General features: G+C 41.7%; 1 protein-coding gene across 1 annotated transcript in view; it reads left to right on the top strand.

Moving 5' to 3' along the window:
- Window positions 1–23,209, top strand: part of LRRC9 (leucine rich repeat containing 9) — an 88,218-nt gene extending 65,009 nt beyond the window's left edge. The window contains exons 26-33 of the mRNA XM_075282719.1: window positions 6,164–6,297; window positions 6,545–6,681; window positions 7,795–8,012; window positions 9,501–9,569; window positions 14,670–14,795; window positions 17,969–18,155; window positions 19,948–20,119; window positions 23,098–23,209. Coding sequence (XP_075138820.1) covers window positions 6,164–6,297; window positions 6,545–6,681; window positions 7,795–8,012; window positions 9,501–9,569; window positions 14,670–14,795; window positions 17,969–18,155; window positions 19,948–20,119; window positions 23,098–23,137 — 1,083 coding nt within the window. The 3' untranslated portion in view covers window positions 23,138–23,209. The remainder of the gene's footprint in view (window positions 1–6,163; window positions 6,298–6,544; window positions 6,682–7,794; window positions 8,013–9,500; window positions 9,570–14,669; window positions 14,796–17,968; window positions 18,156–19,947; window positions 20,120–23,097) is intronic.
- The last annotated feature ends 815 nt before the right edge of the window (window positions 23,210–24,024 follow it).

The raw sequence follows: 24,024 nt of genomic DNA, 5'->3' as shown, positions 1-24,024 counted from the left end.
CTTGCTCATTACTAGTAAGGAGCGATCTGTTTCCTTTCCATATACTATATAGTTTGAAGTCCAAACATACCCCCAGCTGATCCGTGACTTGGGACTTGTAACTAGAGATGAGCGAACAGTGTTCTATCGAACACATGTTCGATCGGATATCAGGGTGTTCGCCATGTTCGAATCGAATCGAACACCACGTGGTAAAGTGCGCCAAAATTCGATTCCCCTCCCACCTTCCCTGGCGCCTTTTTTGCACCAATAACAGCGCAGGGGAGGTGGGACAGGAACTACGACACTGGGGGCATTGAAAAAAATTGGAAAAAGTCATTGGCTGCCGAAATCAGGTGACCTCCATTTTAGACGAATAGTGGATTTCAAATCCGGGTCATATGAGAATGTGAACTTTGTGACTATGAGACAGGGATAGCTGTACAGGCAGGGATAGCTAGGGATAACCTTTATTTAGGGGGGAATGTTATTAAAAATAACTTTTTGGGGCTCTATCGGGTGTGTAATTGTGATTTTTGTGAGATAAACTTTTTCCCATAGGGATGCATTGGCCAGCGCTGATTGGCCGAATTCCGTACTCTGGCCAATCAGTGCTGGCCAATGCATTCTATTAGCTTGATGAAGCAGAGTGTGCACAAGGGTTCAAGCGCACCCTCGGCTCTGATGTAGCAGAGCCGAGGCTGCACAAGGGTTCAAGCGCACCCTCGGCTCTGATGTAGGAGAGCCGAGGGTGCACTTGAACCCTTGTGCAGCCTCGGCTCTGCTACATCAGAGCCGAGGGTGCGCTTGAACCCTTGTGCACACTCTGCTTCATCAAGCTAATAGAATGCATTGGCCAGCGCTGATTGGCCAATGTATTCTATTAGCCTGATGAAGTAGAGCTGAATGTGTGTGCTAAGCACACACATTCAGCTCTACTTCATCGGGCTAATAGAATGCATTGGCCAGCGCTGATTGGCCAGAGTACGGAACTCGACCAATCAGCGCTGGCTCTGCTGGAGGAGGCGGAGTCTAAGATCGCTCCACACCAGTCTCCATTCAGGTCCGACCTTAGACTCCGCCTCCTCCGGCAGAGCCAGCGCTGATTGGCCGAAGGCTGGCCAATGCATTCCTATGCGAATGCAGAGACTTAGCAGTGCTGAGTCAGTTTTGCTCAACTACACATCTGATGCACACTCGGCACTGCTACATCAGATGTAGCAATCTGATGTAGCAGAGCCGAGGGTGCACTAGAACCCCTGTGCAAACTCAGTTCACGCTAATAGAATGCATTGGCCAGCGCTGATTGGCCAATGCATTCTATTAGCCCGATGAAGTAGAGCTGAATGTGTGTGCTAAGCACACACATTCAGCACTGCTTCATCACGCCAATACAATGCATTAGCCAGTGCTGATTGGCCAGAGTACGGAATTCGGCCAATCAGCGCTGGCTCTGCTGGAGGAGGCGGAGTCTAAGGTCGGACCTGAATGGAGACTGGTGTGGAGCGATCTTAGACTCCGCCTCCTCCAGCAGAGCCAGCGCTGATTGGTCGAGTTCCGTACTCTGGCCAATCAGCGCTGGCCAATGCATTCTATTAGCCCGATGAAGTAGAGCTGAATGTGTGTGCTTAGCACACACATTCAGCTCTACTTCATCAGGCTAATAGAATACATTGGCCAATCAGCGCTGGCCAATGCATTCTATTAGCTTGAGGAAGCAGAGTGTGCACAAGGGTTCAAGCGCACCCTCGGCTCTGATGTAGCAGAGCCGAGGCTGCACAAGGGTTCAAGTGCACCCTCGGCTCTCCTACATCAGAGCCGAGGGTGCGCTTGAACCCTTGTGCAGCCTCGGCTCTGCTACATCAGAGCCGAGGGTGCGCTTGAACCCTTGTGCACACTCTGCTTCATCAAGCTAATAGAATGCATTGGCCAGCACTGATTGGCCAGAGTACGGAACTCGACCAATCAGCGCTGGCTCTGCTGGAGGAGGCGGAGTCTAAGATCGCTCCACACCAGTCTCCATTCAGGTCCGACCTTAGACTCCGCCTCCTCCAGCAGAGCCAGCGCTGATTGGCCGAATTCCGTACTCTGGCCAATCAGCACTGGCTAATGCATTGTATTGGCTTGATGAAGCAGTGCTGAATGTGTGTGCTTAGCACACACATTCAGCTCTACTTCATCGGGCTAATAGAATGCATTGGCCAATCAGCGCTGGCCAATGCATTCTATTAGCGTGAACTGAGTTTGCACAGGGGTTCTAGTGCACCCTCGGCTCTGCTACATCAGATTGCTACATCTGATGTAGCAGTGCCGAGTGTGCATCAGATGTGTAGTTGAGCAAAACTGACTCAGCACTGCTAAGTCTGCATTCGCATAGGAATGCATTGGCCAGCCTTCGGCCAATCAGCGCTGGCTCTGCCGGAGGAGGCGGAGTCTAAGGTCGGACCTGAATGGAAACTGGTGTGGAGCGATCTTAGACTCCGCCTCCTCCAGCAGAGCCAGCGCTGATTGGCCGAATTCCGTACTCTGGCCAATCAGCACTGGCTAATGCATTGTATTGGCTTGATGAAGCAGTGCTGAATGTGTGTGCTTAGCACACACATTCAGCTCTACTTCATCGGGCTAATAGAATGCATTGGCCAATCAGCGCTGGCCAATGCATTCTATTAGCGTGAACTGAGTTTGCACAGGGGTTCTAGTGCACCCTCGGCTCTGCTACATCAGATTGCTACATCTGATGTAGCAGTGCCGAGTGTGCATCAGATGTGTAGTTGAGCAAAACTGACTCAGCACTGCTAAGTCTGCATTCGCATAGGAATGCATTGGCCAGCCTTCGGCCAATCAGCGCTGGCTCTGCCGGAGGAGGCGGAGTCTAAGGTCGGACCTGAATGGAGACTGGTGTGGAGCTATCTTAGACTCCGCCTCCTCCAGCAGAGCCAGCGCTGATTGGTCGAGTTCCGTACTCTGGCCAATCAGCACTGGCCAATGCATTTCTATGGGGAAAAGTTAGCTTGCGAAAATCGCAAACTGACAGGGATTTCCATGAAATAAAGTGACTTTTATGCCCCCAGACATGCTTCCCCTGCTGTCCCAGTGTCATTCCAGGGTGTTGGTATCATTTCCTGGGGTGTCATAGTGGACTTGGTGACCCTCCAGACACGAATTTGGGTTTCCCCCTTAACGAGTTTATGTTCCCCATAGACTATAATGGGGTTCGAAACCCATTCGAACACTCGAACAGTGAGCGGCTGTTCGAATCGAATTTCGAACCTCGAACATTTTAGTGTTCGCTCATCTCTACTTGTAACCTCCTCCCCTTAGTGATCAAATCTTTATGGCCTATTCTAAGGACAGGCCTAAAAAAAATCTTAGGCAATTGTTATTTCATGTGAAACTTAAGACATAACAGGAGTGGTTATTATAGGTTCTTTTTAATGCATCACTTAAGGTCTGGGGCAACACGGTGGCTCAGTGGTTAGCACTGGAGTCCTGGGTTCGAATTTTGCCAAGGACAAAATCTTCAAGGAATTTGTTTGTTCTTCCTGTGTTTGTGTGGATTTCCTCCCATACTCCAAAGACATACCGATAGGAAAAAATGTACATTGTGAGCTCTATGTGGAGCTCACAATCTACACACATAAAAAAAAATCGCTTTCTGTTTGACCAGCAGTTAAAAGGGTGTTTCCAATTCAGTCTTATTGATCTGCCCTTGAAATATGAATTGTATAGCTTTAGCAGTGACCTGAGAGTGTCAGCGCCAGCGCACAGCATGTGATATATAAGCATAGTTCTTTGTGTGGCCTAATAATAGCACATCTCTCCGGAAGGATGTTTCAGCTCCAAGACTGACAGTGCTATAAATAAGTAATATTAATATAGAATCTGTATTTCCTTTCAGCCTGACTCTCTAGTTAAGTGCTCTATGAATAATACAAGGCAGTGCATTCAGCCTGGCTTAATGTATGTATTTACAGTAATGTGAGGGATGTGGCTGGATTCAGCAGTGTTCCATTAGTGGTGATCAAGCATATATTTATATATTATACTGACACCTTTCCCGGATGTATATTACATTACTTTATACAGCTGAAAAACTTGCATATTTGTGGTAATCTATATAAATGGCATGGGAATTAATGAATTTGCACTTAATATATTTGCAAGTGTCTAGATACCTGCTCCAGTATCAGTTATTTTCACGGTGCTTTTTACTAAGGGCAGAGTACGCCTTCGTTATTAATCTTCTTCTCCTCCTGATATCTCTTTTATTATATTGAGAAGGGATATGCACATAGCAATTACGAAAGACAGGTAGATGGATAGTAAAGGGGTTGTTTGGACCCTAATATATATTTAAAAAAAAAATAGAAAAAATAGGTCAGAATGGCATAAAAAATAAATGAAGTCATATTCTCTACGCTGATCCTCTTGATTCTTGTTCTGATGATTCCCAGGCCCCTGCTGGTCTCTAATTCCTGGTGCCTATCAACACATAGAAAATGACCAGTCAATAGCCATTTCTTGTGTCGAAGGAAGCAGAAAAGACCAGCAGAGACCCAGGAAGCAACAGAACAGGACTGGTGAAAATTGGAGTGGTGTAACTTTTGACATTCTGGGCCTTTTTGAAACCATTAATCGACCGGACAACCCTTTAAACCTTTCCTATACTATCCTAATTCTTCCCACATAATAAAACGTATTGGGGATGTTGCAGGCTCAGAAAGCTGTGCACACCAGTCATACCAGAAGCCTGGCTGTGACTGATATGTTTGACAGCTCCTGCAGCAATGGCCTATGAAGAGCGTGACAGAGAGGGACAGAGTACCCACGAATGCTACAGCAAGGTGCCAATGGCTTACCATGGCAGCAGGGGCTTATTAAAAATACCCTGGCCATGGGTATAATTCTAAGGGCTTATTCACTTGACACTGCGCTTTTAATGCCCGTGAAAAACACCCTGAAAACCTGTTTTTGACAGCTGTTTTGCATCTGTTTCATTCCGGTACTGATAGCCAAGTGTCATCCATTATGTATCCGCTTTTTTAATAGCTGTTAGTCCAATAAAAAAAAAATGATGAATTTCATTGGCCTTTCTTTTGCAACCCAACGCAGTAATCCGTTTTTAACTTGCACATAACTTGGACATCAATTCGCTTTACATACATTACAAACAGGTTATTTGATTTTAATTGGGTCCGTTAAAACAAAGATAGAGCATGTCTGCTTTGGTTTTTTAATGGACCATGCTTTCTGTCTGGCATGTGAATACCATCATTTAATGTCATTGTTTTTAAAACGGCCTATCACCAAGTAAAATATTAACATAAAGTCTTGATTTTTTTAACTTTGTTTTTAATTAGAAACATGTCCTTTTCAGTTTTCCATGCTGCATTAAGTATCATACTTATTTTTCGGGTGGATTCAACTTGAAACTCCTATTGAAATTAATGGGAGGAAATTTTGGAGCAGTTGATTTAAGCTGATTTTGGAGTGGTTTCTGGGAGCCTTCACACGGAGTTACGCTCCGCTCATTCTGAACATAAAACTCGTTCAGAATGAGCACGTAAAAACCAGCTTCCATTGATTTCTATGGGTGGCGTCATACGCGCGTATCACATTGAAAGCAATAGGTAAAAAAGCCTCCCATTGATTTCAATGGATAGCGCGCGAATGCCGGCACCCATAGTTGGGATCTGGTTTTTACGCGCTCATTAGGAACGAGTTTTACGTTCAGAATGAGCGGAGCGTAACTCTGTGTGAAGAGAGAAACATGCATCAAAATCTTCTTCAAATTTCTGATGCTGATTTTCCTTTTTTCCTGACCAAATTTCTCTGTGTGAACATACCCTTATATTACAGATTTCTGCTGGAAACAAGTGCTGGCTTGTATACTATAAATCTATGTATGCTTGTTTGCAAGGTGTTTCTGAAGCTGGACTTGCAAGATCATGTGACAGCCGGTTCAGCTTCAATTTGGAAAGAGGTTGTCTTGATGAACACTTGGGTTAAATTGTGGTGCTGAAAACGTATGCATTGCATCTACTCCTTTACTATCAGCCATATGCAGTGCTATCAGCAGGGTGGACACGTGTTATCATTGACTCATGTTCTTTATTCCTGACTAGGATCTAAAATATGTTATCTGAGCCGTCTTACATTAAACACGTCTAAACTATTTCTGTAGATTTTGTATCTTAACTACAACCACATTGAGTCCATCCTGCCAAGGCAGAAGTCTCAGAATCACTTGACCAGCCGGCAGATACTTCACCAAAAGGTCAACTCCAGTGGATATGGGCAGCAAGGCAAGAATAATAGGTAACTAGCACAAATGTCCTGCTAAGCACTAAAAACTAGTGTGAAGGTTTATATTCTCCAGGGTTATGCCAACTATGGCATATTCATATTTGGAAAGATCTGAAATCAGAATCTCTGGCCAGTCTGAACCTCTATACCTCTCTAACCATATCTTTCTGACTTGTACCAGAAGATTTTTGCATCACATGCATCTCCTGTGTGGCACACTGATCAGATTCTCATTTGGTTGTGTTTCTTTCAATTACAGAGATGCATTATTTGGGGAGTCTCTGTCTCCCATAATGGAGAGTTTGGAGGTGCTTCACTTGGGATACAATGGTATCAGTAATTTGCCGCAGTTGCAGCTCAGCAGACTGAAGAATTTGAAATCTCTGTTCTTGCAAGGTAAGTGAAAATCTAAAAGATAAACAGCTGAAAGGCTATTTCCAGGGGTTAAAGGTAGTCTATAGTGATTTTTAACTAAGCATACATTTGCATAGCCTTTAGAAAGGCTATTCCAGACATACCTTTTATTCATTAATCCTACCGGCCATTTTTAAATTAGTCCACTGAAAAGCGGCTCATTCAAAAACAGCTTGGGGGATTAATGAATAAAAGGTATGTCTGAAATAGCCTTTCTATAGTCTATGCAAATATATGCTTAGTTAAAAATTACCATAGTTAATGACAGACTCCCTTTAACATTGATGGCCTTTTCTAGAACAGGTTATCAATATGTGATCAGTGGAGGAACTACCTCCTTACCTACTACTGATCATCAGAATGAAAGAGTCAGTGCATTGGAGTGGTGCTGTGTCTAGTACTGAGGTAACATAGCACAATGCCTTTATTCTGTTGACTGGTGGATGCCTTAGGGGTCTTGCATTGATAATGTATGTAAAGTGTAGGCTCATCGTTGGTTATACATGCCATCCTTATCAAGGAATTACATAAATGGCAATGCAAATATATTCTTATTAACTGATTTGCTTACTATAGATGCACCCCCTGCACTTGTTATGTGGCCTTGGATAGAAGGGGTCTAGCTATGGTTGCTCAATGCGTTTTTGTGTGGCTTGGACTTCTGTAGAACTGCCCTCTCCAGGGAAACTGCAGGGAAGACAATGCCCTATCCTTAGCAGATGGCTGCAATATGTTCATATTATACTGACCATATTACTATTGGAAATCCCTTCCCAACTTATTGTTAAATGACCCAAATTATATGATGCTGTAATTTAGAGTTATATGACCAGCAGCTGGGACAAGATTTGTAGCCATATTATAGTCCATGTAATACAGACGCATTACGGCTATTTCCAGGAGACCTAGGGTTTGGAACGGAAATGATAAGCAGACCCTTCTGTCTGGTAAAACCAGGTATTATAATGGAGAAGGAATTTTACTTTTATCTATGGGTCCCCACTAATCTATATAGACCACTATGAATTTTCACTTAATATATTGGATATCCTAACTGCTGAGAATACAACTAAGCTATCCCACCTCCCTCTTTAGGAAATGAGATTAGCCAAGTGGAAGGCCTTGAAGGTTTACAGTATCTTCAGGAACTTGTACTGGACCATAACCGTATTAAAATGATCGCTGAGACTTCCTTTGCCAAGCAGAGTTCTCTAGTCTCTCTCCGAATGGAAGAAAACCGGCTCCGTGATGTCAGCAATCTACACCCTCTTATCAAGTTGAAGAAATTGTTTATTGGATTCAATAAAATTCAGGTAACGTGCCACTTGGTCACCTGAAGTATCCTCAGCCATCTGTCTGTTAGGTTTACTTGCCTTTATAGTGAGAGTGTTCTGCCAGTAAGCAAAGACATGCTGTCTTAAAGCTACATGTAACCAATTTAATACATTATACAATAGGTAACAGTTTCATGCAACTTCTCATAAACATTCCTCTGTTCTTCTGTATAGATAAAATACTGTGCTATGCTGTATGTAATAAACCATGAATAGTTTATAGAAGCTGCATTTTGGCTCCCAAACAGAGGGTCAGTACTGTCTGCATCTACTAAGGTGACCACCATATCACAAGGAAAAGTCATCACAGAGATGTATGTCAACTTGCTGTCACATGAACTGTTGCTGTGAAGAACCAATGGCAAAACTGACCAGTGCCATGGGTACATTTTAAAGACTTCACCCAACATTTCCGTTCCTCAATAGCAGGACATTTTCAGAGAATGGCTTGAAAACTGGCAAAAATGGCCCTGTGTGGTTGGAGAGTCCTGCCAAAAAATGTGAGAGTGATGGAGACTGTGTTGTTTGATTTTCCTTTAAGATTCCTTTGAAGTGGTTAGTGCTGACCTGTTGCTAGTGTCGGGGGAAATCATAATACCCCAGAGATATGCTGTCTGTAAAGGAAAATTAATTAACAGGCCAAGATCGGCTGCCGCCATCTTTAGCCCGGAGAATCAACAGAGACACATGGTGGTCGTGTATCAAAATGGATTCTGGTTTAATGGTGGCTAGAACAAAGTATATATCACATGGCATAGACAGAACAGGATTGGCTAGTATAATTAGCATACATCTATTGGTGGAGAAGTTTGTAACAATAGCCCTGATGCATATCTATTGGATAAGAAACTGGAGAGAGGTCACACCCCCCTGAAGGCTAGTTTTACTCTAAAATGGAGTCAGTGACCTCATGGTAGCTGCATGTATCAATCAAAATGGCAGCCATCAGCACATGTCTCAAATACACATCCTAGATGTCTATCTCATGGTATTCTAAAGACAATAGACATCCTTGTTGGAGACAATTAGCTTAATTACCCTTCTCTTGTCCCTTTATCTTTGGAAGGGTCTTTGGTCTTTGATCCTTTCCTAACAATGCCCATAGTCCCTGCCAAACTGTCTCCATTTTAATTAGTTTCTTTGTAAAATAGCACAGTGCATAGTGTCTTGCATAACCAGTCTGGCAAGATCCAAACTGCATCTCTCTGGGAGAGAGATGGACAGATAGAATAATCGCTGCCTCTACCTCTATACATAATTTTTCATAAGATATTATTAGCCCCCCACACTAGAGATCATGTTTCCTGTATGCAGGATAACTGTGTTATATCTGTGGAACTTATATTCAGTGTCTTGTGGTGACAAGTACAATAAGTAACACTAAAGATGTCGTGTATGAACATATAATCATAGTAAATTTTATAAAGTCTGTAGTCCTTTAAAAATGTATTTTATATTGTGAAACAGGAAATTTCAGAAGTAGAAAAACTGGAGGCAATCCCTACACTGCTAGAGCTGTCTATCTCTGGAAACCCAGTAAGTATCATTTACTAATATTTTTGGGATAGTTAAAGGGGTTTTCTATCCCCACATTTACACAACCTAATTTCACCCATGAAACTCGGTTCCTGTGTTGGCCAGATTTACCGACCTGTACAGTATGCTGGGAGAGCGACTCCTAGCGTCATAGTTATCTATTCTGCTAGGAATCCTTGCCCCTTGGCTTAATACTGTCCAGTTTTGACTAAGTATGGGCCAGTATGTTGCTGGGAGTCAGGGACATAGATAACTAGATGGATTGCTAGGAGTCCCTCTCTCGGTCGTGTGATTGCAAATCAAGACTTAGATGGGGGCCCCATGTTGCAAATATGCAGCGTTTCGGCTGCGGAGGGAACCCAAAAGCAAAAAAAATGCTGTGTTTTACAGTACCTGCAAATTTGATGAGGTTCTGGCTAGTCCCAACCACACATTGCAGAAAAAAAAGTAGCGGAAAAGCTGTGTTTTCAAAAACGCTTGTGGGCTTTCATTGCTAAATGCCATGGAAAAATTTGCAATGCGTTTCCACAGTGGTCTTTTCTGCAGTGTTTATTTGCTGCAGCTCACTATGTGGGGCCTTAGCCTTAACCCCTTAAGGACCAGGCCATTTTTTGGTTTCGCATTTTCGTTTTTCCCTCCTCACATTTCAAGAGCCATAACTTTTTCATTTTTCAGTTCACAGAGTCACATGATAGCTTATTGTTTGCGGGACAAATTGTACTTTGTAATGGCACCATTCAATATGCTGTGCAATGTACTGGGAAGCTGGAAAAAAATTCAGAATGAGGCGCAATTGGAGAAAAAATGCATTTGCGCCATTTTCTTATGGGTTTAATTTTTACAGCATTCACTGTTTGGTACAAATGACATGTTACCTGTGTTCTACGTGTCAGTACAAACGTGGTGATACCAAATTTATATAGTATTTGAAATTTTTTGATACTTTTAAAAAAATGATAAACTTTGCAAAATAGAAAAAAAAATTTGTGTCATCATGTTCTAACACCTGTAACTTTTTCATATTTCCATGTATGGAGCTGGTTGTGGTGTCTTTTTATGCGGGACAAGATGACGTTTCTATTGATACCATTTGGGGAAAGATCCGATGGTTTGATCACTTTTTATTCAATTTTTTATAGGAGGCAAAGTGTTGAAAAAAACGCTTTTTGGCTGTTTTTATTTTTTTTGCCGCTACGCCGTTCGCAGTACGGGATAAATGTTTTAATATTCTAATAGTTCAGGCATTTTGGAGCGCAGGGATACCTAATATGTTTATGTTTAATGTTCTTTAATTACTTTTATAGCTGATCTAGGGAAAGGGGGGTGATTTGAACTTTTATATTTTTTTTATTTTTTTAATACTTTTAAAAACTTTTTTTTTTCTTCTGTTACATTTATGATCAGACCCCTTAGGTACCTTGAAACCTAGGGAGTCTGATCGCTCATACTATTCACTGCAATACTACAGTATTGCAGTGAATAGGAAAATCGCAGCACTTCTATTAGACGATGCCTCTGGCATCGTCTAATAGATCTTGTGCAGAGACAAGCCTGGAAGCCTTCAATAGGCTTCCGGCTGTCATAGCAACCGATCACCGCCCTCTTGTGACGTTCAGGAGGGCGGCGATCGGCAAAACATGGCGGCGCCCATGCCGCCGGCGCCGTTTACACACTGCGGTCACGTTTGACCGCAGTGTGTAAAGGGTTAACAGCAGCGATCGGCTCGGGCACCGACCGCTGCTGTTAGTGGCAGGTCCTGGCTGTATTATACAGCCGGCATCTGCCGTGTATGGAGCGAGCTCAGCGTGTGAGCTCGCTCCATACATCCCCATGCGACCCATGACGTACAGTTACGTCAAGGGTCGCTAAGGGGTTAAAGTGGTTACGGACCCCCAATTGTTTGATTGAAGGGGCTGTGGTGCTTGGGCACAGTGCCATACATTACCATAGTGCCTATGTGTAGTATTGCAGTTTAGAACCCAGAGGCTTACCTCAAAGTTCCTGGGCACCAATGCAAAAAATGTAATGGGATCCTCATTTACCATGCGCAATGAATAATACCAATGTCTTACGTTGTAGCAGGCCTCTGGGCCCCCTTAGTCCCATTTACCTGAATGAGACATTGCTGCAGAAGTCCATGTGGCTAATGGACAAACCAAAGGCTGTAGCACTATACCATCCATTGATGTGTAGGGGAGACTAGTGTCTCACCTCCAGCAGTCTTATCTTAATTATAAAGTCTTGGAAAACCCATTTAATGCTTTTTGTGCTGGACTGAGTTGGTTATGTGTCTGTAAGGAGTTACATGCCATATAATATCTTATGTTCATAGTTTATGTTTCCCGGTCAGCTAATAAAATAAAACATCTCTTTTGACAATTTAAGATTTAAACCTATGTATAGAATATGATGTAACTCCACACTAAGTACTGTGGTGTACAGGAATCCTTTGAGTTTATATTATGGACCACTTGGCGCACTGCAAATGCTGACATAGGGTGCTCCTAAGAGAGTCAGCCTTTTTGTAGGATACAACCTGCTTAATTCACGATGTGTTCAAGAATGACTTTTTTTTTTCCATTAATTTATATGTAGGACATAATCAAAATAATCTGTGTGCATCTGCATACAGAGGATCGGTACCAGTCCATGGATTTCAGTGGGTGCCTATTATGTAATTGGACCGAACTGTAATAGTCTACATAGGCCTGAATAGCATCCCCACATTCATTTGTACTGAATTAATCAAATGTGTGAAAACAGCCTAAAAAAATGTGTCCTACCTCCTCTTCTTCACCTGTGCCCTTGAGCAGCTTGGCAATGGCTCGTGCGTGGGTGCAGCTGAACAGCTAGCAATGAAGACAATGAGAACAGCTATTTTAAAGCTCCTTAAAATAAATATATTAGAGAATATTAAAATAGGCAGCTCCCTAATATCCAGAAGTTTCCTGTGGATAATGGAGTATTCTGATGAAGCCCAAATGAGGGGTAGGCGGAATAAGCAGTCACCTTAGGTGTCAATGAGAGGGAGCATAATTTGTTCAAAAAAAGAATCCCAAAACCCATTGTTGTGCCTTTAAAGGAAACCTGCCATCAGGGGTTGGGGAGACATTTCAGAAAATTTGTATGTATAGCTAGAATGATAAAGCGGAGAAAAATAACTTGAAACAAGTTCTGTGCCTTAAGAATTAGAGATGAGCGAGTACTGTTCGGATCAGCCGATCCGAACAGCATGCTTGCATAGAAATGAATGGACGTAGCCGGCACACGGGGGGGTTAAGCGGCCGGCCGCCGTCAAAGCTGAAGTACCAGGTGCATCCATTCATTTCTATGGAGCGTGCTGTTCGGATCGGCTGATCCGAACAGTATTCGCTCATCTCTATTACGAATATTCATTTAGAAGTGTCCACTGAGTGTTTCCTCACCGACCAATTGCCCTGTGACCTTGGCAGCATTTCCTTCCATGTAACCTTGACTGCTGTCTCTGGCGCCTTGTGCATCATCTGTTGTTGCTTACAAACAGATGTCAATTGGCTATGATGGAAGGGTTTGGCACTGAGGCCACAGGACACCTGGCGAAGAAAAAAACAGTTGACTCTTCTATCAGGAGTTGTTGAAATATATTTTATATTACTGCACTTATACATGGACTTGTCCCAAAACCTCTCTCTAGAAGTCTTATAGCAATTACAGTGTCAAAACTGACAGGTTCCCTTTACATTGCCAGAGTATATTGCTGATAAAACACAGGAATAGATTTTTTATTTTTAAGTAGCTTAATGTACATGTAGGGTTGGACCAGCAGTCCCTGCACATGGAAGGAATCTAGAAAGGGGGCACATACTGGTTCCTCAGCTTTAGATACCAAGTGAGCTTGTCCCAACCTTCATGATAGTGGTTAAATAAGAGGTTTTTCCTGCAGATCTGAATGTTACACTACAGGTTTATGTAATACCTAACCTGTGTATACTCATGGATCCGTAGGGCTGACGTACCATTTTGAATTTCCAATGTGTGTGTTTAAATAAAAACATTGGTGTCTAAAGAAAGCTTATCTGATAATTACATGATATTATGGAATTAATATTTATGCAGGTACATGTTATATTTTCTTTGCCATTACTAATAGTCTTATAATATCTTTCTAAACCCTGCATAAAGCCAAGCACAAGCTAAACCATTCATTGAGTTCAAGTTACTAACGCTAACATACAAAGCCATCCACAACCTGTCCCCTCCATATATCTCTGACCTAATCTCCCGCTACCTGCCCACACGTAACCTCAGATCCTCCAATGACCTCCTACTCCGCTCTACTCTCATCCGCTCCTCACACAACCGTCCCCAAGATTTCTCTCGTGCATCCCCCATACTCTGGAACTCCTTACCAAGACACATAAGACTGACCCCCACAATCACAGGCTTCAAGAAGGCCCTGAAGACTCACCTATTCAGGAAGGTCTACAACCTCCAATAACACTAGCACCGCACTGCCATCTGTACAGCCTCCCCCTCTCCTTCTGTCTCTATCCCCCTTCCCTCATAGACTGTAAGCCCTTGCGAGCAGGGCCCTCTACCCCACTGTGCCAGTCGGTCACTGTGCCAGTCGGTATTATATTTGGTTTTATATTTTGTGTACTGTATGTAAACCCCCAAATATAAAGCACCATGGAATTAAGGGTGCTATAGAAATAAATAAATAAATAAATAAATAAATACATAATAATAATAATAAACCTGGCAATAAAAGGTTGTACAGGAGAAAAATGGCTACTTTATTTCAAAAACAGCACCACATTTGTCTACAAGTTTTGTCTGGTATTGCACCATAGCTTGACTCAATTGAGTGCAATACCAGACACAACCCAAGGTCAGGTTTGGTGTTGTTTTCAAAAGTTTTTGTAATCCCAGAAATCCCTTTTATGTATCTAAGGATGTTGACTAAGTTCCAGTGTTTTCTGCCTCATGGGGAACATATAAATAGGTATAGCCAGCCATTCTCTGCTGTATCTTGTACAATACCTCCTAATGAACAATACATTATACCAGAATACATTGTATTGTATTGCAATTCTTTATCTGTGTCATTTGCTTTACTAGATTTCTCGTAAGATGTTTCACCGTCAGCTGATAATACACCGGCTACAAAACCTACAGATATTAGATGGCATTGCCGTGACCTCTGAGGAGAGAGCAAGGGCAGAGATGCATTTCTTGGAACAGCAAGTAAAATCTCTTTTTCTTTCCTTGTAAATCTGTTTTATATTGACTATTAAACACTGAATATAAGGGGGGAAGTATTCTCTGCTCTGCATTTATATTGTACCAGACATAATGTCCATTCACAGCAATATCATAAAGGCAATTTGCACAGAATGTATTCGCCAATATGGGCAGTGCTGCTTACAATATTCTCTGGATAGATTGAACGTATTGAGGACTATAAATATGCCATGATATGATAAAGCAGAAATTAATATGACAGTTTGTAAAAATAGAGCAGAAACCTGCATGTGTTTGGCTGTGTTCACATCTGCGTTGGCTTTTCTGTGCCTTCATAGGAATAAAAAAACAGAATGCAAGCCAATAACTGATCACATGATGGACACCAATGCTAGGTCAGGTCCATTATCATTTCCACCATTTTACCTGGTAAAACAGCATGCTTTGCTATTTTATTTGAAAGATTCTGCAATAGAGACCCCTGATGGAGTCTCCAAGGCAGATGTGAACACAGCCTTAGTTTTAACCCCTCAAAATAACTGGCAGTAAAATAAAGGGGATGGGAAAGCAGTGTGTACACACCTGGGGCGTCCATGCTAGCTGCATGATTGACAAATGCATGACTGAACGCCACATTAAGGCTGAGGCCCCACATTGCAGAAATGCAGCTTTTTTTGTTGCAGATTTTATTGTGGTTTTTTGAGCCAAGGTGAAGAGTGGATTGAGCAGAAGGCAGAAGTATAAGAGCTTTCTTTATATTTCCCTCTCCATTTGTAGCCATTCTTGGCTTTGGCTCAAAAAACTGCAGCAAAATCTGCAATAAAAAAGCTGTATTTCCGCAATGTGGGGCCTCAGCCTTAAGCATTGGGCCACTCTAGATGTGTTATAGTGGTGTAGCTAGGAATGGCGGGGCCCTGTGACGAACTTTTGACATGGGCCCCTCGACCGATGCTGAAGACCTCGACCAACTGACCCCTACCGTCGCCGCCGCTCCCCCTCCCGCATTTCTGCGCACACTATAATACCCCATATTGGCCCCTGTACACAGTATTATGTCCCCATAGTGGCCCCAGTACACAGTATTATGTCCTCATACTGGCTCCAGTACACAGTATTATGTCCCCATACTGGCCCCAGTACACAGTATTATGTCCCATTGTGGACACACATGAACAATTATTATACTCTGAGCCTGCTTTGCATGAGTAGGTGATGACCGTGGACAACATGGACACCGTCACCACCACACAGCAAGTGGAAAGCGCTGTCTTCACCAGCGCTGAGCGCTCCTGTCTTTACAAGCGCTCAGCGCTTCTGTCTTTACAAGCACTCAGCGCTCCTGTCCTGCCTGCCAGCGCTCACCTGTGCCTTCACAAGTGCTCCGCGCTTCTAAACATGGACTCCCCCACTTCTTATTGCGCAATAAGTCTCCGCCCCCCCAGCTTCAGGACGCATACTGAGGGAGGAGACATTGCGTAAGGTCCTGTTCAGGCCTGCGTTGGGTGGAAAGCGAACACACCGCAAAGGCTAACAAAATAGGTCACTCACGGTACCGCCGGTAAGACCAGACCCCCCCCCCCCTGTATTCATATTCAGAAATCCACTTATAAGTTTACAACTAGATAGTACAAAACACTAACACTGTTCCATAAATACTCCCCAGAAACTTTTCCCTTATGCTGGTGATGCCTTAAGCGCCTTCCTACATATTTGGTGGGAATATGAAGGAATCACTCAGTACTGGTCCCAGTTTCAGCATATATTAGACCACATTTGTAACATTATAATACTCCTCTCCCCCTCCATTGTCTTTCTACACCTCTGGACCACACTTCCTAAAGGATTTCTCAGACAACTCTGGTTCCAACTTCTATCCGCAGCTAAAGGCTTCGTCCACCTTTACTCCAACGTCTACCTCATGTCTCACATCTACTTAGGAAGATTGCTCAAGTTGTACGTATGGAAAAACGTTCTCACCTGTAATTGCACTTTTATCGTACGCACAAGTCAATTTGTGCACCATGGTTTACCTTCATCGAAAATGCTTCCATGAAACACCTTTGGGACCAATCTCCCCAGAATGCTACCCCTGCAGACCAATCCTCCTCCTCAACACGACTATGGGTTCTCTTTTACCTTCCTTCCCAAACTTTGTATAATTGAGACCCTGATGACATGCAGTAAGGTGTTAGGACATGCAATAATAGGCATTGATAGATGCTCAGATTATAATTAATGTTTAAAACTTTAAACTCTGTTTCTCTTATTTAGTTATATCGTTCTCAATACTTTATTGACTTGATATCGATTGAGCTCAATAAGCCATAACTTCCTGTAATATGACTGTCTCTATTATTTAATGCACAACACCTTAATAAAAAGGTATTTGAAAAGAAAAAAAAAAAAGAGAATTGCAAGATATACGTGCTTAAATTGCCGAGAAATTAAAATTTCAAGTGCACAGAACTCTCTGCATTGAGCTCTTTTCAGCCTCCCCCCTCCCAATTAGGAAACTACTAAAACCATCACCCAACATGGACCTTGTGTAGAGGTCCAGGGCCTGGCACACTAAGGGTAAGTTCACACGATGTAACGTTGAGCGTGATCTGGCACGTATACGGCGTGTCAGTTTGTACGCCATAAAAGATCCCATTGATTTCAATAGAAGTTAGGAGCGTATACGCCGCATTATTTTGTGGCTGTGATTTTGCAGGCGCAAAATAACACGGCGTATACGATCCTAACTCCCATTGAAATGAATGGGACGTTTTTGCGAGCGCAATCTGCTGACACGTGTATACGTGCCAGATTGCGCTCTACTTTCCTCCGTGTGAACTCACCCTAACAGACCACCTCCTGAGCACTTGCAGTTGCAGCGCCTAGGACAGGGGTAGGGAACTTTCGGTTCTCCAGCTGCTGTGAAACTACAACTCCCAACAGGCTCCATTCACTTCCATGGGAGTTCCAAGAACAGCAGAGCAAGTATGCATGCTGGGAGTTGTAGTTTTGCAATAGCTGGAGAGCTGAAGGTTCCCTACCCCTGGCCTAGGGTACTAGTCATGCAACTTGCATGACCATCAGCCTAGGTATATTATACACTGCTCTCCTCATTCTTCATAAAGCACCGTGAGAAGCTTATATATGGCCATGTTATGTTTTCTCTTTCCCATGTGGAGACATTATCTGGTCAGAATCCTGGCATAGAAGTGGTACATCCAGTGTCCACACTGATCTTCAGCAAGGCACCACCATTACGCGTGACCAATGTTTGCCTACCAGGAGGGAACCCCCACCACATCCCTGGGCCTGATCTCTACTTAAATAATGCACAAGATGACATCTTTCCAAATGAATCAAACAAATGTAAGTAAATTGCAATCCATTCCCTGTGTCTTTTTAAATCCCATTCAGATGCTTGTATAGTACACATATGTTAATGGATGTTAAACACAGAGAATCATAATCAGGCCACTAATTCAGCCTTTCATTCCCGCCACACACTTACAGGCCTTGGCTGGCGTGCGCTGAGCTGGGTGGCTCTTAAGTGCTAATTTCTGCACAAATTATTTTCTGCCAAGAGTTGTTGACATAATTGAGCAACCCTAAACATAGCTTTTTCTTTTAAGCACCGCGTATTAAAATCACAGAGACTAATTTCTAGACGTATGCTTAATGCTTAGAAACAAAAATGTCAATCAGCGGCAATTAAATAAGGACAAAGATGTCAGCCCCAAGCAATTAAGCAGACATCCTTGCTGCGGATTAATGAAAATGTGTTTTTATAGGTGCTTCATAAAAACAGACATGGAGTGCTCTATATAGACACAATACTAGCCAGCGTGTTTCATATACACACAGCCGGGGTGCTGAATAAACACAGGCTTTCAGAACAGCAGGTACTAGAAGAATAGCGGCCGTAGAATTGTCTGCGTCACGCAAACAACTAGGCAGGGATCTGCTCGCTAGATTTCACAGAATTTTTGGCAGTGCTGCATGTTGCCAATGTCATATATGACCAGCGTCACAGTCTCCATGTTTAGCATCAATGCAATAGCATACATTGATATTTTTTACTAAAGCAAAATGCACTCTTATTTTATTTTCACCATGGATATGAGTGTCTTGCTCTTAAAAACAGAAGACATTTTCAACTAAACTGAACCATGATCTTTAAAGTTGTTCAGCTGATCAGTGCAGGGTCCAGACACCCAGAGATCACAAACTGATGATCTATTATGTGGTACGTCATCAGCATAAAAAAATTATATGGGGCCTGGAAAACCCATTTAAGCTACGGCCCCACATAGAGAACTGCATCTATGCTCCAGAACCAAAACATAGCAGGAACGCATGCTGCGTTTTTCTCTGTGTTTTTACTTCCCTTATTATTTAATATAGGGAAACGCTTGTGTTTCCGCAGGTAGAATTGACATTCTACATTTTTCAAAAATGTGTGGATGGGATTAGCCAGAATCTCACTCACTTTGCTGGTACTGTAAAATGCAGTTTTTTTTCTGTTTCGTTTACACAGTAGGCGAAAACTCAGTGTATCCGCAATGTGAGGCCTTTGTCTTAAGGTTATAGTTCTCCAAGTCTTGATTGATCTAAATCTGTAAATAACTATATATGGTTTCCACTGATCTGCATAAGACTTCTTATACATTGAATGTACGGAGCAGTAATATGGCACCCGCAGAATTGTAATGGGTAATTCTGTACTTCTGTAGATAGATATTAAAGAAGTTATTGCTGTGCACTGTTCAGCACACAAGTCGTTCCCCAATAAACTCCTAATAAATGAATTGCATGGTCACCAAGGGGAAGTGATATTCATTGGCTCCATTACTAGGATATATACTGTTTTATGCTTCTCATTTCCATACTACAGACTGCTGTAAGTGCTACTCTACTGGTTTCAAAGAGTTGATAAATTTCCCTCTGTGTGTGAAACTGGTTTAAATGACCTCATATTTAGTATATGCCATCTTATCTAGTACTGTTGTAGTTCGCTCCCCTGTTCAATGTGCTCTGTAGCCCTTACAGTATCATATAATCTGTGTGTTCCCATTTCTTCTACTGTTGAGCTGTAGGAAATTACAGGCAGGTGCTTATTAAAAAATTGATTACTGTCTAAATAGACATTTTTATATTTCAGACAAGAAAACCAAGCACCATGGAGGTGTGATGAATAACCCACGCAGCGTGAATGCAGAAATTGCTTTCAGGCCGTTCAAAGGAGGAACAAGTGTTTCTTCCACGTACTTACAACAAGGCAACCAAAATCGAGCGCCGCACTTACAAGCAAGCAGTCTGGAGCCTGAAGGAAGGTGTGTACTGCTAATTAATGGCCACTGCTGGGACCGCGGCCCTGACAAACATATGTAGCTTTATTGTACCAACAGCCTACACAGAGCGGAAGCAACCGTGCTGGGAGCCAAATCAATAGCCAAGAATATAAGTCCATCAGTGGAAGTAGTAAAATCACTGGCCATCCTGCTCGGCTGTTAGGCTACAGTTCCAAAATTTTATTGTAAGCAATTGCTGCTTTTGGAGCCCTAACCTGAGAACCAGTAAGACAAGTAAGAATCCTACTGGAAACAAGTGGTGTGACTGACACAGCAGGTTGTTCTGTCTCTTAACTAGGACTCAGGAATACACTGCAACCAACAATTTCTTTTGCCTCGGTGGTCAGCACCGTACAATAGTAGATCTTGCAGCTGAGGTCCAGCAAGTTAGTTTAGTTTCGATACTTCATTTTGCTTTTAAAATGTGAAGAGATTACTTTCTAAGCCCAACTAAGAATCGGGACCATTGACAAAATCCTTATTAGACAGCCTGTCAGCTCAATGGTTAATACAGTAGGAATTCTGGGAGATGTCCACTCTAGTGTATGCAGCTCTGGACTGTAATGGATCATACTCCCAGCAGATCTCAGTACATAGAGCCTGCATAGTTCTATTGCACAGATTCAATCTAAGGCATACAGAGATGAAATCTACAACACCATATATACACCATAGAGCCCCACTGACCTTTACAGCTTTACAAAATGGAGCTGTGTTAGAGACTATAGCTGAGGATCAGTCCATGATAAGTAATGCAATGTATTTACAAAATTAATATTAATTCTTATAACTACTGATAATTCTATATATGAAATGTAAAATAGTGCTCAGTGGTAGATGTAATATTTCATTTCCAGCATAACGCTGGTAATCCTGCTGATCTATTACATGAGGGACTATTTCAAGCAAACTTCTAGTTGTAAATGATTGAGATTAGATAGATAGATAGATAGATAGATAGATAGATAGATAGATAGATAGATAGATAGATATTGTAAACCACGCATGCACCATTTCCTTATTATAGTATACTCCTATACTCTAATGGCTCCAATTTTTCCTTGCACTGCAGAGTTAGATGTAATATTTTTCATATTTATTAGATTAGATATTTGAAAGATAAATATTAGATACATGGATATATATTAGGTGCAGGGATAGGTATTGGCGTCGTGCTTTATCAGGTAAAACACGTACTATACAATATCTATTGAGCTGCCGCTGATGGGCAGGGTTGGATTCTATGCAGATACAGCATGGCATCCACTATGTCTGATTTTATCCAGATACATGGATACATAAATAGTAGGTATTACATAGGAAGATAGATAATTGATAAGACTTAGATACATTGATGGATATTTGATTTCTAGATATTTTATTACTAAATATTCGATAGAGATAGATAGATGGATAGATAGATATTGTAAATTGTAAACAGTCCTTTTCTACTATACTTTAAGAGCTTGAATTCTTGCCTTACTTTACAGAGCTAAATGTAATATGTTCCATATCAACCTTCTTCATGTCCTGTTGAGTTGCTAGGAAAAACACATTATCTTCTGGCAGAAAATGAGCAGTGTGGCTCATGATCTATTCTTATAATGGAGAAGCTTTAGCATAGCAAACCATGCTTTATATGAAGAAATTACATAAATGGCAATTGCAGGGGTTCCAGTTGAATGTAGAATATATCTACAGACACACATAATTGTACAAAGAGTAATAACTAGCTTTTTGTTACTTGACCATTTCACCCATCTTAAATGCCTTTTAGGCACTGACTGGGGATTATTACATAGGTTTTTACTGTGTGTGAGATTGTGGAAATTACAGATTATTCCCAGAAAATGAGTTGTAAAAAAAAGTCAGAGTAAGTCCATGGACACATTAGTGGGTTTAACCTTTAATGTCTGTATGAAGTTGTTTTCAAAAGGGCGTATTATGGCTATGACACCTTGACCCTGTGCAGTCCCATTAAACTGGATCATGCTATAATGATATAAGCCCCACTCAATAGAATTTGTGAAGCTGGGCCCTACATTTTGTTGTTGTATGGCTCTGTGAAACCACTGTTAAAGACTGAGAAGAGGCAGCACGGTGGCTCAGTGTTTAGCACTGGAGTCCTGGGTTCAAATCCTGCCTAGGACAACATCTGCAAGGAGTTTGTATGTTCTCCCTATGTTTGTGTGGGTTTCCTCCCACAAGCCAAAGACATACTGATGGGGGAAAAAAAAAAGGACTGAGAAGGGTGAAAAAAATAATAGAATAAATCCTGCTCACCTCATCCATCCCTCGCTGCTCCTGATCCAACACTTTACAAGTCCCCCACAGGTCATGCATAGGAAATGAGCAGTCAGCCAATCATTGACTGCGTTGTGACAATGTCAGCAGATGACTGGCCGAGCAGCATTTCCTGTGTGTTAAGATGAACCAGGAATTGAGAGGAGCAGAACACCCTTGAAGCATCAGATCGGAAGTGTCAGGATATTTATTAGCTGAATATTTTATTCTGCTCTACATACATTTTTAGACTGGTTTTATCCCCTTTAAGTAAAGACAATTTAGATGAAGTAAAAAAATAGAAATATAAAATACAAACATTTACAATAGCTATTTTTTATATACAGATAGATATTTTAGTGCACATGCACACAATCAGGATTATATGTTGGTTTCCGACAAATCTCAAGGTGGAAAATCTGCACTGTATTAGCAAAGTGAATGAAAAATTCTATTTCTCAAGCACCTGATGTAGATTTTTTTCTATGCAGGTATTGACCTACAGTGCTGATTTTAAAATCCACAGCATGTCAATGTATTTTGTTTTTCTAGTGCAGATTTGTAAAAACATGGCTCAAAATCCGCACTAAAATCTCCAAGAACATGTATGAAAATCTGTAACAAAAATATGAGTGTGATCGGTGCCTTTTTAATACTTTGTGTATTTTATTTGGCAGATTACTTGGAAATGGGACAGTTCGTCAAAACCGGATGTAAGACAGTGAGCGCATAGTGAGACAATCCTTCCCGAACTACCTCAACAAGATAATGCATATGACACACATTGCCCTTCACCGAATATTTTTTGCATATGTAAAAAGAGTGATCTGACGTGAGCAAAATTTACAGGGGCGGCATGAAATATTAGAAAATAAGGAAAACAAATACTTTAAATCCCCAATTTCTCAAAATCTGCTCCAAAAACTGTGTGAACATACTTTGATATTTTGATGCAGTGTTGGCATGCTGTACATCCATGTCACAGTGGGGATACCAGCATGAACAACAGGGGACTGCTTAGGCCAGTGATCGATCAGACACAGTGGTCATGTGCATGTATGGCACATCATTTGGACCTGAGACCAGCATGGATGCTGGAGCATTAACTTAACAATTTCCCAACCCTAGAACAAATCCTTCAAATCCTGTTTAATTTTATTTATATTTTATAGCAACATTATTAAACATTAAATGAAAGCTGTTGAAATTCCTCATCCATATCATAGATAGGGAACTATATATATAAATATTACTGCTGAATGCGTATATAATACTATTTATATTGTAAATGCTATTAAATAATTATAGTATAGTACTGCTACATCAGATCAAATAAAATGTACAAGTATTAGATTTGCTTATTTGATTTCTAAGCTGCTTTTTATTTGTTTCTCAAGCAGGCTGACACTTTACCACTATGGTTAAATGAACTTTAGCCCATGGTAGGCTCAAGGGTTAAAGAAAGCTGGACATAGATGCCATAGAAGGTCTACTAAGTTTTGCAGGGGGACAGCTGCACTGCCCTGTATCACTACATAAATCTAATGATACATTTGCTGTTCAAGAATGAAAGAGAATGAGAGTGATATGGTTGGTTTGTATGA

This window comes from Leptodactylus fuscus, chromosome 7, assembly GCF_031893055.1.
Source record: "Leptodactylus fuscus isolate aLepFus1 chromosome 7, aLepFus1.hap2, whole genome shotgun sequence".
NCBI lineage: Eukaryota > Metazoa > Chordata > Amphibia > Anura > Leptodactylidae > Leptodactylus > Leptodactylus fuscus.
The sequence above is the reverse complement of the archived record's forward strand: the minus strand, read 5'-3'. Positions and strand labels throughout refer to the sequence as shown.